The 16,075-nt window shown below is 47.2% G+C and overlaps 4 protein-coding genes across 4 annotated transcripts; 2 read left to right on the top strand and 2 right to left on the bottom strand.

Annotated features, from left to right (window-relative positions):
* Positions 1-7,240: 7,240 nt before the first annotated feature.
* On the top strand, positions 7,241-8,563 carry LAESUDRAFT_739494 (eukaryotic translation initiation factor 2 subunit alpha; the record flags this gene model as incomplete). Its single annotated transcript, XM_040911011.1, has 6 exons — positions 7,241-7,333; positions 7,384-7,516; positions 7,573-7,927; positions 7,984-8,251; positions 8,306-8,395; positions 8,453-8,563. The coding sequence occupies 6 exons, from the start codon at positions 7,241-7,243 to the stop codon at positions 8,561-8,563; spliced, it is 1,050 nt and encodes a 349-aa protein (XP_040758492.1).
* A 96-nt stretch (positions 8,564-8,659) lies between these two features.
* On the bottom strand, positions 8,660-10,834 carry LAESUDRAFT_764351 (CBF-domain-containing protein; the record flags this gene model as incomplete). The annotated part of the gene is made up of 8 exons (XM_040913427.1): positions 8,660-8,767; positions 8,821-9,005; positions 9,058-9,227; positions 9,280-9,390; positions 9,449-9,509; positions 9,580-10,067; positions 10,121-10,416; positions 10,469-10,834. 8 exons carry the CDS (start codon positions 10,832-10,834, stop codon positions 8,660-8,662), a joined length of 1,785 nt encoding a protein of 594 aa, XP_040758491.1.
* Positions 10,835-11,154: 320 nt separating this feature from the next.
* Positions 11,155-13,546, bottom strand: LAESUDRAFT_739492 (uncharacterized protein; the record flags this gene model as incomplete). The annotated part of the gene is made up of 2 exons (XM_040911010.1): positions 11,155-13,370; positions 13,435-13,546. The coding sequence occupies 2 exons, from the start codon at positions 13,544-13,546 to the stop codon at positions 11,155-11,157; spliced, it is 2,328 nt and encodes a 775-aa protein (XP_040758490.1).
* Positions 13,547-13,790: 244 nt separating this feature from the next.
* LAESUDRAFT_816350 (mitogen activated protein kinase-like protein) lies at positions 13,791-15,810 on the top strand. The gene is made up of 9 exons (XM_040914769.1): positions 13,791-14,059; positions 14,120-14,396; positions 14,491-14,586; positions 14,699-14,790; positions 14,901-15,025; positions 15,102-15,259; positions 15,311-15,397; positions 15,458-15,557; positions 15,621-15,810. The coding sequence occupies exons 1-9, from the start codon at positions 13,965-13,967 to the stop codon at positions 15,668-15,670; spliced, it is 1,080 nt and encodes a 359-aa protein (XP_040758489.1). The 5' UTR covers positions 13,791-13,964; the 3' UTR covers positions 15,671-15,810.
* The last annotated feature ends 265 nt before the right edge of the window (positions 15,811-16,075 follow it).

Here is a 16,075-nt window from a genome sequence, read left to right as displayed (position 1 = left end):
ATTGTTTCTCCTCGTCTACTACCTGTAGCACTCACTGAGCTTACCAGCTCCTTCATATATCTCTCACCCCTTCCTGCGTCTGCCACATCGACCAGTAAGTCAACAGGCTCTTGCACCACATAGGGTTCAGGGGGATACTTTTGAGATCAGGGGGATCAGGGCAGCACGTTCTACGTGACTATCCCTTTTTGTCTCTTTGATCTCTTGTCCGGTGTTACCATGACAATGGCGCTTAAAGCAGCCAGTCAGGAAAATAGGTTTGACTTATAAGAGGGACATAAGGATGTATTGTCTTCGATCATGAGGCAAGTTCGAACTGATCATGTGAGCAGCAGTGAGAGAAGCTCTAAGACAAGCGATGATTTGTATGCTTTGGTGGTACCAAATAGGTGGCAATGTAATAAGGACAATGAATTATAATTGATTTTTGTCTATCAGGAGTTCGTTGGCCAGTTAGGAATAGTAGAGCCTTTTACCGGTTGTAGCGGAGTCAAATCTCCGTGAACACTGGATGCCTGATTGACTTATTATCTGCATTAATGCAGTGTCCCTTTCCTCTGAATAATCAAGAGCTTATGAAGGTAATTCTTTCAACCTTCACTCACGCTTTATAGCAGTTACTGGCTAAACTCGCATGTAGCCAGTTGATGTGTTTTGCTGATCGACCTGATCCTTCGTGATGTGATCGATCGCAGGGATTAGAATCTTCCCATGAGTATTGCCAAGAATGTTCGGTCAGCATATTCTTGGTTTGATGAAAGTTCCCTCAACGAATGAATTTGTGCTCCCCAGCATTATTCATTGATTTAATGAAGGTATTGTCTCGTATAAAACCCTTGTGAATATCTCCGAGTGTCCCAGTCGATATATGTGTCTGTTGTGATATGAGCAGTTTTGATTACTGGGAGTTATATGATTATCTCCTATTATCTCCAGATGCCTTTTCGACTAAAGATGCTCTTATTGGAGTATTCCATCCTTGTGATGTTAGAATGCTTTACCAGTCATACAAAGCTTTTGTACTTTAATGGCACTCTCAGCTGCCAGTACTGCTTTAATGATGAAGGTTTTATTGAGTGCATAGGAACTTGATGTTATTGTGTCATGCCCTTATTGCCTATTGAGCTCATGCCTTGTTTTTAATGAAGAAGACTTTAGTGCACGAGAGGCGGTATAGATGATATAAGTGAATTGGCTAACTAGGCCTAATTCTGCTGACAGGGCTTTGACAAAATGCTTGCTGCTGCTGCGAAGGTACTTTCTGAACATCACAGAAAATTTGTACTTTTGTATAGCATTTCTATTCTTTTGCGATGGTGCAGAGTTACCCCCCGTCGGTGAGGTATGGATCGACTACAAGGCTTTTTAAATAGCTGTCGATTCTTTTCATTGACTAAGATTGTCAATGGTGTCAACTTGTTTCGAAATCAAGTTGTTACACAACCTCAACTTGTATCTGTTTGTGATTTAAACAGATGCACTTCTTCAGATTATCCATTTGATGTCATTTTATATTGCTTTAGGGTCTTCTGGTTTTGACCGCAATCTATAATGACTTGCATTGCTATCCTTCCTTGAGAATACAAAGTCTGTGTTACCGGAGATTCTCTTTTGAGAGGAAGTGATCTAACTCTTGAATTGATCTATGCAAATCCCTTTACACTAGCATAGTGTGTGCCTCCTTTTCCTTTCTAATATTCATGATATTCCATTACGCCTTTATACCATTTTGCCTTTATTGATCATTGATCGACTGTTCCACTGCATGTACTACAATCTACACATCGATATCCTCGATCATCCCAATGTACGTACTACAATCTATACACAGAGATACTGGGTTATTATCAGTTGACCCAGCAAGTCATCTCTTGGCTTGACAGCTTATAGGTTTGTTGTAATGGCGTAAATCCATTTTCTTGTTAACATTGCTAATACTTTTATTGTAAGAACTGCTGTCAGTCCGAAGCATTATTGTGCGAATGTTTAACTAAGATTTTGTGTATTCGTTAATTGATATTGGACTAGACATGAGTTTATTCGAAGCCTAGGTGACTAAAAGGTCCCTTGCGATCATTTGACCAGGACATCACAGATTTTAGAGCTATGCACACATACTTTGCTTTGTATGTGGTTGGCTTTAAATCATGGTGGCTAAGAATAACTCTTTGACATAAACTGTAAAAGTCTGCTTTAATAGATGATCTAACCAGTCACATGTATATACCCTCATTGCGAGGATTTGTATGATATGCAGTTGGTTTTATTGATCATGCAGAGGTTTATTGGTGTATCATTTGATTCGATACAACCTGCCTAAGATGTCTTTACAGTTGTCCAATATGTGTACGGCAACAGAAATGGTTGTGATATAACCTAGACTGCTGAAGATATAATGTAATGGCGCTTCTAAGCTGCCATTATACTTCTTAGATGCAGTGGCTCGAGTTAACCTTTGCTACTGGTTATTTTGCTCGAGCCTGGCTTCTGTTGCTTACTAGCATACGCTTTACGAAACACAGGATTGCGAATATTTTATATTGAAGTTAAGCGACATCCTCAATTGGTCCCTTTACTGGAAGGACAAGGACATTGACATAGGCTGCCAGGACCCTTTACTAATTAAGCTTATAGCGAGCTCTTTGTTCCTCTATAGCCAGGAATATGCATCTGACTATCTGGAGTGAACGCAAGGTCTTGCTTTCTTTAGTATTCCTTGGGTGATTCAATAGAAATTCGTATAAAAGAGTTGTGATTTAACTCTGAATTTCTTAAATCTTGCAGCGTCAAGGTTGCTTGATAATGAGGAGCATGTGTAATAAACATGAGGGATGCGACTGTGATGTAGTCACGACAATCATTACCTAAAAGTTAACATAATGGCGCTCAAAGCTGCCGTTGCTTTCATATGAGGGGTAATTATTCGATTGTCATGCCAGACATGTATTCTTCCTTTTTCCCTTTATGTCAATTTTCCAATTGACCTAACATGGGAGTGATAGATGCTATGAGGCGGAGGCGTGATATGCTCCTTTTTGTCTCGCTTTTTGCACCTTACAGTACAGCTTCCTTCTTTGGTGGAAGGACAGGCAGGTTACGGGCCTTTCATCGAGGTTGACAATAATTTCTTCGATGAAATTTATCCAGTCCCACCAGTTTAGATAATACACTTGGTATTTTGTGACATGGTGGACTTCATGAAGTCACCACTGATACCAAAGTGCTCCTGGTTGGATGAAGAATTTGACACTCTGATGTTCGAAGTACCCTTCTCCTGCCCATCGTCTGTACTGCTGTAAGGCATTTATGAGCCTTCACTGATCACTTTGTGGGATTTGTTCCCAAAGCCCGATGGTAGATATAGGCCAATACATCTTTACTTTAGATGTGGAATGATTGATAAAAGATGGTGTAAGTGGAATAGCGGCTCCACTTTGCACTATTGGAAGATCCATAATAGTTTTTTATGGATTAGAGTGTCACGGGACCAGAACTAATCCCTATGAACCAATACCAATTATGACGATAGACCACTTCACCAAAAGGCTGGTAATGCTAAGCTTGGCTTAGCACTAGGTTCAGACTACATATATATACTAGGTTTTTCATGTGACATGGAGGGTCATACTGTGACACTACCCCACTCTCAAGACCAATCGTCCTGAGAGGTATATAGCACCAACCTCAACCAGGGTATATAGCTGGTGAACCCTATTTGGTTGTAGTCAGGGGTTCACATCATTAACTCTCTGGGTCTATAGTGACTAACTTGCATGAAAGGATGGGACCACCCTCCTTTTCCATTGATCATGACTGACTTGCAAGATTCGACATCTTTAGCCTATTCGTGACTAACTTGCATGACCTTTATAACCATGTCTAACTTGCACTATAAGTCTGCCAGACCAGAGGTTCAAACCAGTGACCTTAGATAAGCTTAGCATTTTGTCATGGGACCAGAACTAATCTCTATGAACCAATACCAATTATGACGATAGACCACTTCACCAAAAGGCTGGTAATGCTAAGCTTGGCTTAGCACTAGGTTCGAACTATATATACTAGGTTTTTCATGTGGCATGGAGGGTCATACTGTGACATAGAGTTAACTAGTGATGAATACGTGTAGTGGATGAAGCTACTGAGTAGTATTGCTTGGTAGATGAAGTGACTCGGTATTCGTGTGTGAGTAATGCAATGATGATTCAAAATCTTCATTGTAATGATTTATATAATATTCGATGAGGGTATTCTTATATATTATTTATATCATTATACAAAGCTTTCGATAGGTAGCTGGTCCTAAGGTCTTGTAAGCTTGCTTCTTGTTTGCAAGAAGACCAAAGAGAAGATACTCTTCATACAAGACAGAACCTAAACCAGAGTTAAATGTATTTATACTGATTACGCCTATGGCACATTCACAGCTTATATACACCCGTCTGATCTAGTAAGATCCTTTGCTAAGGGATCTTAGGTGTCCGTACAGCATCCAAGTGTTATTCTTCAATGTCACAGAGCATTGGGTAGTGCTGGCGACTGACAGAATGTCAGGTGAAGAGATAACACCACTATCGTGTGGGTGGATGCCATATATTTCAATGGACAAGTGGTGAGGGACCGCTTATTGTGAGTTTTATCATAATGTCACGAATCACTCAGGAATATCCTCCGAACACAAGCTAATGTGTCGGCACCAATGTGATCCTGACTAGACATGAATTACCTCTAACATCCAGAACCAACTTGGGGAGGTTGAGCATGATATGTCGACTGAGCGGGTGGTGGCAGGATAATGACTCTCATGAGTCAACTACAAGCAGGCCCTCAGTTGGGCAGCCTGAAGTCCTATGTCGGATGGTCATTGACCTGGATCGCTAGCCAGTCCCTCCAGGACTCAGAGAAAGAGTGAGCCCCAGGTGGAGAAGTATGATAGAACTGGGGATCTACTCCCAGTTGGTAGCGATATATATACAAGCAGGGGATTACCCTGATATACCGTCTATCCTACTTACTATTATAATACACTGTATACTAGGATCCCTGTAATAGATCTGAGGACCCCTGATACCGTGGGTGGACCCACAGATCGAGGACAGATGGGAATCCTATCTTTAGTACACAATGGCGAGGTGCTGCATCAAATACCTTCTAATGGTGCCACTACATTGTGATGACCTTTGCGCAGTTAGGACCTAAATATAACTACATACGTGTATCTATTGGACCATGCCTTGTGGTGTGAGTACCCTTAACTGAGGAATTCCAAGATATCTCCATCTGAGATTCTGACCGAGCAATACTTATCCCCATCTGTCGGTGAAACAGCCGACAGTGTTCTGGCTTACTAACTTGATATTGGCCAAGACTAATACAAGTGTGGGGTTACCCCGCACTTCTTGACTTCTATTCTATCTTCGTAGCTGGATCCAAGACTTCTGACTTAGTCATATGGATCTGAGCTGCACATGATGTGTGCTTGAGACATTCTGGACTCATGACATCATAGGTGTACGTAATGTGTACGCCGAGTGATGCATGTGAATGATCCAGATGTTCTATCTTAATATAGCTCTGGAATGGCCCAGACTTAATGATGCAACCCTATTGAGGATCCTATTCAGGGATCGGGTTGTCACATATGCTAAGTCTATTAGGGAGCCATTCCGTCGTATCTTCGGGATATTGATAGCGTAGACTGCCTTTCTCTGATCCTTCAACAGGTCTCTGATGAGACTAGGATTGGGTTTGGTGATTCAGTCTTATAGATGCTATGAGATCTATCTTCATGACTATTATGGGCCGCAATATAGGTGACTAGTCAATCGATCTCTGGTTGATCCTGATAAGTCACGTGCTGATACAATCTATTTGAGGACTCAATGGTTCCCTTGAGAACTATGATCGAGATACGATCCATTGTGTCAGATTGTGTATGATCGGCACATTTGTGACGCATTCCATGTAGGGGCTTTTAGTCACGTGACTGCTTTCTCCCTCGTTCTACGCTTGTTGGACACCTTTCCGCTATAGGTCCATATAGCAGCATAGCTCGTTGGAGACCACGTGAGGATATGAGACTATAAGTTGGATCTAGTCCTTTCAGGCAACCGTTCTAACCTATCCTCTATACCAGCATATGTAATATATATGCTATGTGCATCAGCACCATCCGTCTAATATACAGATGTGCACTTGAATACCTGACTAAGTGATGTATAGTCCAGTCCAGCGCTTAATGCTGGTGCTTAGGGTATTTATATGAGAATGGTTAGGGTCACAAGGACTGTATTTGTGACAAATCTCACTATCGAGGTTGTGAGAATCACATTATCAGTGCTGCTATCCCACTATTGATGGCTCCACTCCACTATCGAGTATTTCAGGTATGAATCTCATCAACACTAAACTCATCATTACTCGAGCAGCTTGGCTCTGGCAATTTCAGCTTGGCTTGGCCAGCTAGCAGCTTTCTAGCCAAGCCATAGAAACACTAGGTGGACGTAGTGTCCCTATCTCCTACACCCACCCTCCTTACCCAGACCTATGCACTGCAGACATTATGCCATTTATCACCATGAAATATGTTGCTTTGGTCCTTTGCCTTTAGAAACTGAATTTGTCACTGTGGCAAATGACATTGGATATTATAAACTTGAAGCTTGATTTGCAATGGCTTCAAATTATATTCACATATTTTGACTAAGCCTCTTCTACAAATCCTGAACATTGCATACAAAATGTAGCATTGTTGCAAATGTACATCTATATGCTTTGTTCTGAGGGAAACTTTGCTAGTTTGTGGTACTATTCTCAACCCTGTTATATTTTGCATGCAATATTTAAAATCTCTGGCTTGAGGCCAAGGCAAAATATGTGGCATCATTTATAGCTGTTTCAACTTGAGGCCTTAAGTAAGAATATGCAACACCATTTGTCACACTGGCAAATTTGTTTCCTAAAGGCAAAGGATCAAATCAACATATTTCACAGTGGTAAATGGTATCATGTCTGCAGTGATAGATACGACCCCTCTCATTATGCCTGTACATAGGTGAATGATTCTCGGGATATATATGTATATAAATGAATTCAAAAAATTAAAAAAAGAAGTCACGAGCATAGCACCGTGACTCCACCGCGCGCTGCGGCAGTTGCCGAGACGGTGGGAAATGCGATGTCGGGGCAAGCACAATCTGCAAGCACAATCACCGGATATCTTACCTCATTCTAGTCTATCATGCGGTACTACGAGCAACGATATCCCGAAGTTGACGAACTTGTCATGGTGCAAGTTCGTCAGATTGCGGAAATGGGTGCTTATGTGAAGCTCGTGAGGACTCTTGTTCTGTGCTTCGATACTTCAAGTCTGATCTATGAAAGCTTGAATATGACAATATTGAAGGAATGATCTTGCTTTCTGAGCTTTCACGAAGACGTATCAGGTCTATACAAAAACTGATTCGGGTAGGAAGGAACGAGGTTGTGGTAGTCCTGCGGGTGGACAAAGAGAAGGGTACGTCACGCTTCGTCTTTCCTTCTAACCTCTGCACATCGTATGCGTCTCAATAGGTTATATTGATCTGTCGAAACGGCGAGTATCACCTGAAGACATTATTAAATGTGAAGAACGCTACACGAAGTCTAAAACTGTGGCCTCAATCTTGCGCCATGTTGCTTCCAAGTTGCCCTCAGTCAATGACGACGGATCAGAGGCTCAAGGCGATACTGATGCGCTCGTTAACAACGCAGAAGTGAAAAAGGCAAGGAGAGCGAGGAAAGAGGGGCTGGAGGATCAGATTCCCGAGCAGATGCCACCGACAGATTCGAATGAAGAGGAGCGTTTGGAGCAGCTATACGAGCAGATTGCCTGGCCTTTAGGCAAGAAGTATGGCCACCCATACGATGCCTTCAAGTTGGCGTTGACGTGAGTGCCATTCTCGTCTGCCTAATGCAACGCTGACACATGCTTGGTACGCTCAGGGAGCCAGAGGCAGTGTTTTCTTCACTGCCGAACGCTATCCCACTATCGACGAAGAATCTTCTCATGAGCACGATAGCGCGGCGTCTGACTCCTCAGCCGATCAAGTTGCGTGCGGACATCGAGTTAACTTGCTATACGCCTGCCGGGATCGATGCGATCAAGAAAGCTCTTCGTGCTGGCGAACGCGAGAGTAGCGAAGCAGTACCGATCAAGGCGAAACTTGTAGCACCGCCGCTTTACGTGCTGAGTACTAATGCTACAGACAAGGTGTGCCAGATCAAGTATGCTATCGTGTGCTCTTCTAAATTGCCCATTGTGCAGTACGCCGCAGTAGATCGGCTAGAGCGCGCGATCGAATCGATTCAAAATACCATCGAAAATAATGGTGGATCACTTGTTGTCAAGATGAAGGCAAGACATTCGTGTCTTATTTGACATGGTTATGACTGACTCCGATGCTTTTGACAGCCTAAAGCCATCTCAGAGACCGAGGAGCATGACCTTGCGCAGTTGATGGCCAAGGCTGGTCAAGAAAATGCAGAGGTCTCCGGAGACGAAGACGAGGAGGAGGGCATATAGGGTGTACAACCTGTAGGTTCCATATATTCTGCTTTCACGACAGCAAAGTTTTGGATTCTGGTCGCTGACGAGCGACTATGTATTCGAAACGGGATCTTACAGTCCCCACAATGCAACGGCTGTACTGTTGTCTTTTCCGAATTGCCAATCCATATTGGCTGCTGGTCCCTTTTGAATTCTCCGACGTGCTTCAGCTTCATACATCTAGCGAAACAGATGCGTCAGTCAAAGAAAAGGACCAGAGCTATCTCCCTCACCGTCCCATATGCATGGTCAAGAAAATCCTCCACGGAGTATGCGGGGCGCGTAAATGCCTCCTCGAAGATGCATGCCATTGTCGACACTACGGCATGATAGTGTTGCCGATGAGAGTAGAGTTCCCACAACGACGAGTCCAGCGCATTTGTCAAAGCAGGATTAGCCTCATCCATCTGGAATGTATCTGAGGGGAGGCTTTAGTACGGTGCCGACTCGTAGGGCGACGCGACATGCACCTTTCGTCGTATCGTAGTCCGTACGATGAATCATTGGCATGAGTGCGGGATGTCTTCTGAACAGGTTATACACCAATGGAATGATCATTACCACAGCGGCTGGCGGTGCGTTCAAGGACAGTCGGGATAGCCGCTTGACGAAGCTCGCCACGAGGGCTGCCGGAAGATGCCTGCATGGAAGGAGTCATTAATTGCAAGGTCAAAGAACCAGTAAGCACGCACGTTGAACTCAAGAATAATTCAGTCAGCCTAAAGAAGCGTGCCCGATGCTTCAAATGTAAGACATCGCGGTCAAGAAAGGCATAGAGCCGTGTATAGAACGAGGGGTAGTCACTGTCAAGCATTAGCATACGCGCCATAGACGGACAGCGACAGCTTCGTCTTCACTGACAGGTTATATTCCTTCATGAGGACGAAGAGCGCGTTCAATGCAAGCAAGCCCACGACGCCTCCTGTGGGAAGCAAACTATTAGCCATTCACAACCGCGCATTGAGGAAACGAACCGTAGTCAACACACGTACTGACCCAGTCCATGATAAGGATAGGTCGCGTCAAATGCGGGATCACTCCTCTGTGCAGAACGTTCAGAACTCGGAGAGAGAGCGCCTTCGAGTCTGATGGCCTTGCTGATAGAGCCGGAAGCAGCGCAAGCCATGCGTGAGTGAAAACTGCTCTATGAGAAGCTAGAGAGTGAAGAGACTCGTGCAAAGTCAAAGTGTGCAGCCGAGCCGAGGAACCCTTTGACTTTGTGCTGTTGAGCTTGGCGGGTTCTTGATCGAAGAACGCTCGCCAGTCATCCTTCAAGTCCGCTACAGGCTCGTCCTCATCTGCCTCGTCCTCATCTGAACCTGTCGACTTGCTAGCGCGTGGGCGAGTGCCAAACTCCTCAACCCACCAGGTATTGAGTTCGGAAGCCTCAGTAGGACAGGTCGTCAGGCCTTCGAGAATGCTGAGCAGGTTTACGGCTGCGGAGCCACCTTTCTCGCTGGGATGACGAGCGACTATATTCCTGAAGTGCAGCGTATGATATTAGCGTCTTTGCAAAGCAGTCGCGCGACGTACCCAGACTCTCTCAAGAAAAACCACCGGATATCGTCATAAACGTCGAGCCATTTCCGTACAAACAATTCCTTCACATCCGGTTCGATTGATGCATTGTCCTGAGACTCGTTCTCAAATTTCTGCTTCTTAGCAGTCGGCGAGCTGCGTTGTGAAGGGGGGCAGAATAGGAGTGCGGTGACGATCTTGCGAAAGTGCGACAGGTAAAACTGTGGCTGCTCCTGCGAGGACGACGATGAGGCAGATAGTGACGTGGATAAATGTTTCTGTAGCGATAGCAAAACCTGCAACGCAGACGTCTTTCCGTGGTTGAGAGAGCAAGAAAAGCAAATAGCGATAGTTGCAACGCACTCTTAGAACAGGTTCCTCATCTTTGAGCAAGCCAGTCAATAGCTCGACGTACACATTTAGCTTGTCCATGAGCCAAGCATGAACAGCTTCCGCTGCCTCGTCGGGATTGCGGGAAAGCAGCATACCATTCGATATGACGGACACGAACACCCTGTACAATGCATAGACAGATTTTGACAAGTGCGCGACATCCTGTGCATTGAGCGCGATGTTGAGTAAATCAGACAGCTTGTTGAGCGAGGATTTGCTTGATATTGCAGTGATGAGCTGATTTTCGAGCTGTTCGACGAGGGCCGGAGTGTCATCTTCAGATCGAGGCTTGCGCTTTCTGGATGAGCTGGGTAGAGGTGAATGCAGGAGAGCCATCTTTTGTGCAGTTGGAGGAACACGGAAACACAACAGGAAATGTGAGATGTGGCTGAGAGCAAGCGGGAAAATCTTCATAAGATCTACATAATCGGCGCATGACACGAGCGCTTAGAGATACTACAAGGTAACGCGTTGAATTAGAGGCCATGCAAGATGTACATCGTGTAAAATAGAACAACAGTGCACTATACAGAGCGTTGAATGCGACAGAACACCGGGGAATCACCATCAGATCATGCGCCTTGCCCTGGTCAGCTTGTAAAGGCCTGCCGAACAGTCCAGCCATTTTTGATAGTATATTGATCCTACGACAAAAATCATCCATCCATGCTGAACAGATCGTCATCATCGCCAGTCAAGACGGGACCACTCAACGGGCTCGACAGGCCTTGAGGCGGGTTCGCGTTGCGTACGCTCGTGATACGAGGAGCCGCAGTCGCTCCTCCTACATAGGACGAGAGTGAGTAAGCCTTAAATGACTGGGGAGATGTATGCTTACTGGACGCAGCTGCAGAATACGAGAGACGTGAGAAGACAGCCTGTAAACTACCAACCGACGCAGTCTGCCCACTGAGGGTCTGCGACCCGGGCGTATGGTCCAAGCCATTCCCAGTGCTAGATGGCATGCTATGCCAATCGCCCGATGCGCTCTGCACGTGGCCGAACATCTTTGTGCCTGGAGAAACCCCACCCGCTTGACTAAATGCACCAGGTGTTGACGGAGAAGGAATAACTGGCGGCGGTGGCAAGGCATGGATCCGAGAGTAACCGGCGGCAAGGCCCTGAGGTAGACTTTGTCCGGGAGCATGCGCCTGTAGTGCCCGAGCCGATGGGGAGAATGCCGTGTGCCGCTCGTCTCCTTCTGTGGCGAAGTCATCATATCTGCTCTGTATTGGGTGGCCCGAAGGAGTAAGCGAGGAGTGGGGATGGTATATATCAGAAGAAACGGTATCCAAGGTGGTGCGGTTCCCGAGCACATTTGTGCGAGGGGGGGACATCGTTCCCGCGCTGAGTCCTGCTCCGTAAATGTTCGAGTAGTGAGACATGCTATTACCAGAAGCCGAGTGCAGAGGAGTCATTCCAGAAAGGAGACTGATTCGTTGCGTCTTGGCATGCAAATAGTGATGATGAAGTCCAGGAAGGAACGCTGCAGAGGCATTGGACGGGGCAAGGATATCCTCACCGGACGGTCTGCCGGTTAATGCAGAGTTGGACTGAAAAGAGCTCGGGGTGCCATTGCCAAGTCCACCACTGGCGATAGCTGGATCTAACGCACTGTTGTCATTGCTGTCGGCCCAGATCGACCTGATGTCGTGCGACAATGACGGTGCAGGGACAGAGCGCGAGTATTTGTGATGGAGCCCTTCGCTGCCTGGCCGCTGGCCAACCACAGGATCTCGCTCAGACGCAAGCACGCCCGCACGGCTTCCTTTCGTACGTGACATACGTCTGGAGCGTTCTTCAGGCGTAAGCAAATCAGTCAAGGAGCTCGGTAAAAACTCTTCCAGGTCCTCATCCTCCACCACTATTTCATTGACCATGCCTCCCGCGCTGAATCCTTCCACCCGAGGAGACGGTCGATCTGCTGACCAATTGAACATTGCACCGAGAGAGGCAGAAATGCCTGAACGAGATTTGAACACGTTCACAGACTCCTCCTGCTCGGGAAACACGAAAACGGATTGCGTTCCAGGTGCCGAGAAGGGCGAGGATGACAACCCATGCGTTTGCGGAGAAGTGCCAGGGGAAACGCCATTCACATGTGCGCGCATTGGCTTTATGGCAGATGGGGACGAATGCGTTGGTGAACCAATCGGTCCAAAATCCGCCGCATTGAACGAGCCATTCTCAGCTTCTCCGACGCGACGAGAATCGATGGGCGTGCCCGCCGGAACAGTCGATGGAGTGCTGCTTTCGTCCTTCATCATCTCCTCTGCCTTGATAACATCGGTCTGGTCGCCTTCGCTCGCATGCGGGGTCATGTCGGTTGGCATCTGCAGAGCGGCAGACTTACCCTGCGCGGGGGCACTGGGAAGTTTGTTACTCTCGTCTGGGAGGCCGAACGACGCAAAGTCAGTATCCTTCACAGGAGGAGCAGGCGTCGAAGGAGACAGAGTGGTCTTGAGTTGCATGGGGATGCCTGATCGCGAGTTGCTCGAGACTGCCCGAGTGGGCGCGGTTGAGCCGGACAGCAAAGCATTGCGAGACTGCGAGCTGCTGCCTCCATGAGACCCGCTCTTCTGCGATCGAGCAGCCCGTGACCCCTCACGTCCACCACCGCCCGGAGCGTTGGCCGCGTTAGCAGCAAGCTGCGCTGCTTTTTTGTTCTTCCTGTCCATGGACATGCTCTGGCCAGGCAGGATGTGGGCAAGCGCACACTTGTGACCAAACTTGCAGTTGCCTTTGACGAACCAAGCGCATACTTCTTTTTGCTGGCCAGGCTCGAGGACGGCATGGGAGAACGGGCAGGAGGGCCCCGCTGTGCACGAACCAACTCTGAAAAATTTGCAAGGGACATGGGAGAGGTCTTTCGCTGTTGCAGTGCGGTACGTCGTTACTTAAACAATGTGGTAGCTCTGAGACGTCTGGTCACATACTCTTTGAAGGGCCCTTGACCTTCCCGCCCTTTTCTCTGTCCTTGTCACGGTCGATGTCTCTGCCCGAATCGTGGAGAGATTCATCCTCCTTCCTGTTGTCGGACGCTGGCATTTATGAAGCAGAACGCACAGAGGGGTCGCAGGAGAATTGACAGTCAAGATGGGAGTGAAAGGTTGGCTGCAGCAGCGCAAACGAGCAGTGGACGAGGACGGACGTCCTAACTCGGACACTCCCTGCTGCAGTCCTTGCGGCACGTGGCTTACGGCTGTTTTCCTTGAAGGAAGAAACCATTTCCCGCAAAAGCCGACTTATTTATTACCTCCATTCTTTCCTAATGCGGCATCTGTCAGTAGCCGTCTTCGTTACACGGGCGCTTGTACTACAGTCTACCTAACAATACCGCTGCCTGCGATTGACCGCAGTCACAACTCTTGCTCTCCTCCATCCTGTTCCTCGCGGACAACACATCATTGTGCGGCCGCAGAACGCTGGCAAGCTTGGCGTCGCAACTCCCTCAACTAACTCCAGCATGCCCGACACCGAACGCGGTGCCGCCAACTTTGTGGTCGGCACAAACTACCAAGTACTGGATGTGATAGGCGAGGGTGCCTACGGCGTAGTGTGGTACGTTGCCCTTACAACATCTTCTAGCCAACTCTGTATGCAGAGCGGTCACTATCATAGCTCAGCTCTCCACCTGCCGTCACAGCGGAAGGTGGCAATCAAGAGAATCACTCCATTCGATCACTCCATGTTCTGCCTGCGCACGCTGCGCGAGATTAAGCTCCTGCGTCACTTCCACCACGAGAACATCATCTCGATTTTAGACATACTTCGGCCTCCCAGCCTTGCTGAATTCAGGGAGGTCTATCTCGTCCAAGAGTTGATGGAGACCGATCTGCACCGCGTTATCCGGACACAAGACTTGAGTGACGATCATTGTCAGTACTTCATTTACCAGGTCTGTCTTCACGTTTGCTGGTACGTTTCTCATATCGCTGAGACTCTCCTCTCAACCGGGAAAACTGCGGCTTTTTTGCATCCCACGCGATCAGACACTCCGGGCCTTGAAAGCTCTGCACTCTGCGGACGTGCTGCATCGCGATCTCAAGCCTTCAAATCTACTTCTCAACGCTAATTGTGACTTGAAGGTGAGCTACGATATTTTTGATCTTCGCTGTCTTCATATGCGATCGGCATCGAAGATTTCGCCCATAACACCTTTCTGCATGTTGAAGTTACGCCTCGCTGACTTTGACGTAGCTCTGCGACTTTGGCCTTGCTAGATCTGCTCGGCCACCACCAAACGTGGCCAACGACAGCAGTACCTTTATGACAGAATATGTCGCCACAAGGTGAAAGACGATCTATGTCAGTCTGATGTCTATGCGCAGCTCATCATCGTTATTCGCTCCTTTAATCGCTTCGGCTGTGTCTGCGCCAATTTTGATACTGTGCGCTCAAGATGGTACCGCGCTCCTGAGGTGATGCTGACCTTCAAGGAGTACACGCGAGCCATTGACATCTGGAGCGTCGGCTGCGTGCTCGCGGAAATGCTCAGTGGCAAGCCGCTATTCCCTGGACGTGACTGTATGTGTCGTTAGGTGTCATGTATCGATTGGGTACTGATAAGTTGTTGCTACACCACGTCGTTGCTCGTCGCCAGACCATCACCAACTGTCCATCATCCTGGATGTACTCGGCACTCCGTCACTAGATGATTTCTATGCTATTACGTCTCCACGATCGAGGGAGTATATTCGCGCGCTTCCATTCAGAAAGAAGAAGCCGTTCAACCAGCTATTCCCGAATGCTAATCCTTTGGTACGGAATCGTTCGCGTACATCGCACTTGTCTCTGTTGACATGCTTGTAGGCCCTTGATTTGATGGAGAAGTGTCTGACATTCAGTCCTAAAAGACGCATCGAGGTGGACGAGGCTTTGAAACATCCATACCTCGAAGTAAGCATTGAGAGCTGACATTGCGGAAGCGGGCAACTGACATCTGGTGATATGGAAAAGGCATACCATGATCCTCTAGACGAGCCGACTGCAGAGCCGATCGACCCGTCTTTCTTTGACTTTGATTATGGTGAGCCGTTGGGAAAGGAGGAGCTCAAAGGTGCGGGCGATGCGTTCCTCAATATCTCGCAGACGACATTAATGACCGCTGCTCGTTGCTTAGTGCTGATTTATGAAGAGGTGACACGGCCTCGGACACAGCAGCATGCATGACCGATCTTGGAGCGGGCTTGAGACAGAAGCAATATTGATACCCCGCGGCTGCTCTCGAGGGACGACGGCATCTACTCTATTTGCTGGTTGAATGTGTACACGTACCATAGCAATTCACTATACCTATTCTTATTGTTCCCAAGTGCCCGCTGCGACGACATGACTGTCTCTGCCATCATCGTCCTTCCGTGCCCTTTCCACCGTATAAGATGGTGAGCAGGCTCGCGCTTTGATTCAATGTGACTGTATTTTAAAAGACGGGGCTGACATAGTAAAAGCACACGACATGGTATCTTGAATCACTATTAACATAGTGCTATGGCTGTAGACTGGTAGTGATTCAAAAATGTTAGTACCACCAATCCTGTTCTCAAGATGCAATTACATCAAGTCAATCACCTTCGC

Source organism: Laetiporus sulphureus, assembly GCF_001632365.1.
Source record: "Laetiporus sulphureus 93-53 unplaced genomic scaffold LAESUscaffold_74, whole genome shotgun sequence".
In the NCBI taxonomy this organism is placed as follows: domain Eukaryota; kingdom Fungi; phylum Basidiomycota; class Agaricomycetes; order Polyporales; family Laetiporaceae; genus Laetiporus; species Laetiporus sulphureus.
Note: the sequence above shows the minus strand (reverse complement) of the source record. Positions and strands in the feature narration are given on the sequence as shown.

Excerpts from the sequence above, each read along its gene's own strand:
- LAESUDRAFT_816350 (XM_040914769.1), top strand. The coding sequence starts at position 13,965 with ATGCCCGACACCGAACGCGGTGCCGCCAACTTTGTGGTCGGCACAAAC. Across the intron at positions 15,026-15,101 it reads GCTATTCCCTGGACGTGACT|ACCATCACCAACTGTCCATC; the intron begins GTATGTGTCGTT and ends GCTCGTCGCCAG. Across the intron at positions 15,398-15,457 it reads TGAAACATCCATACCTCGAA|GCATACCATGATCCTCTAGA; the intron begins GTAAGCATTGAG and ends GATATGGAAAAG.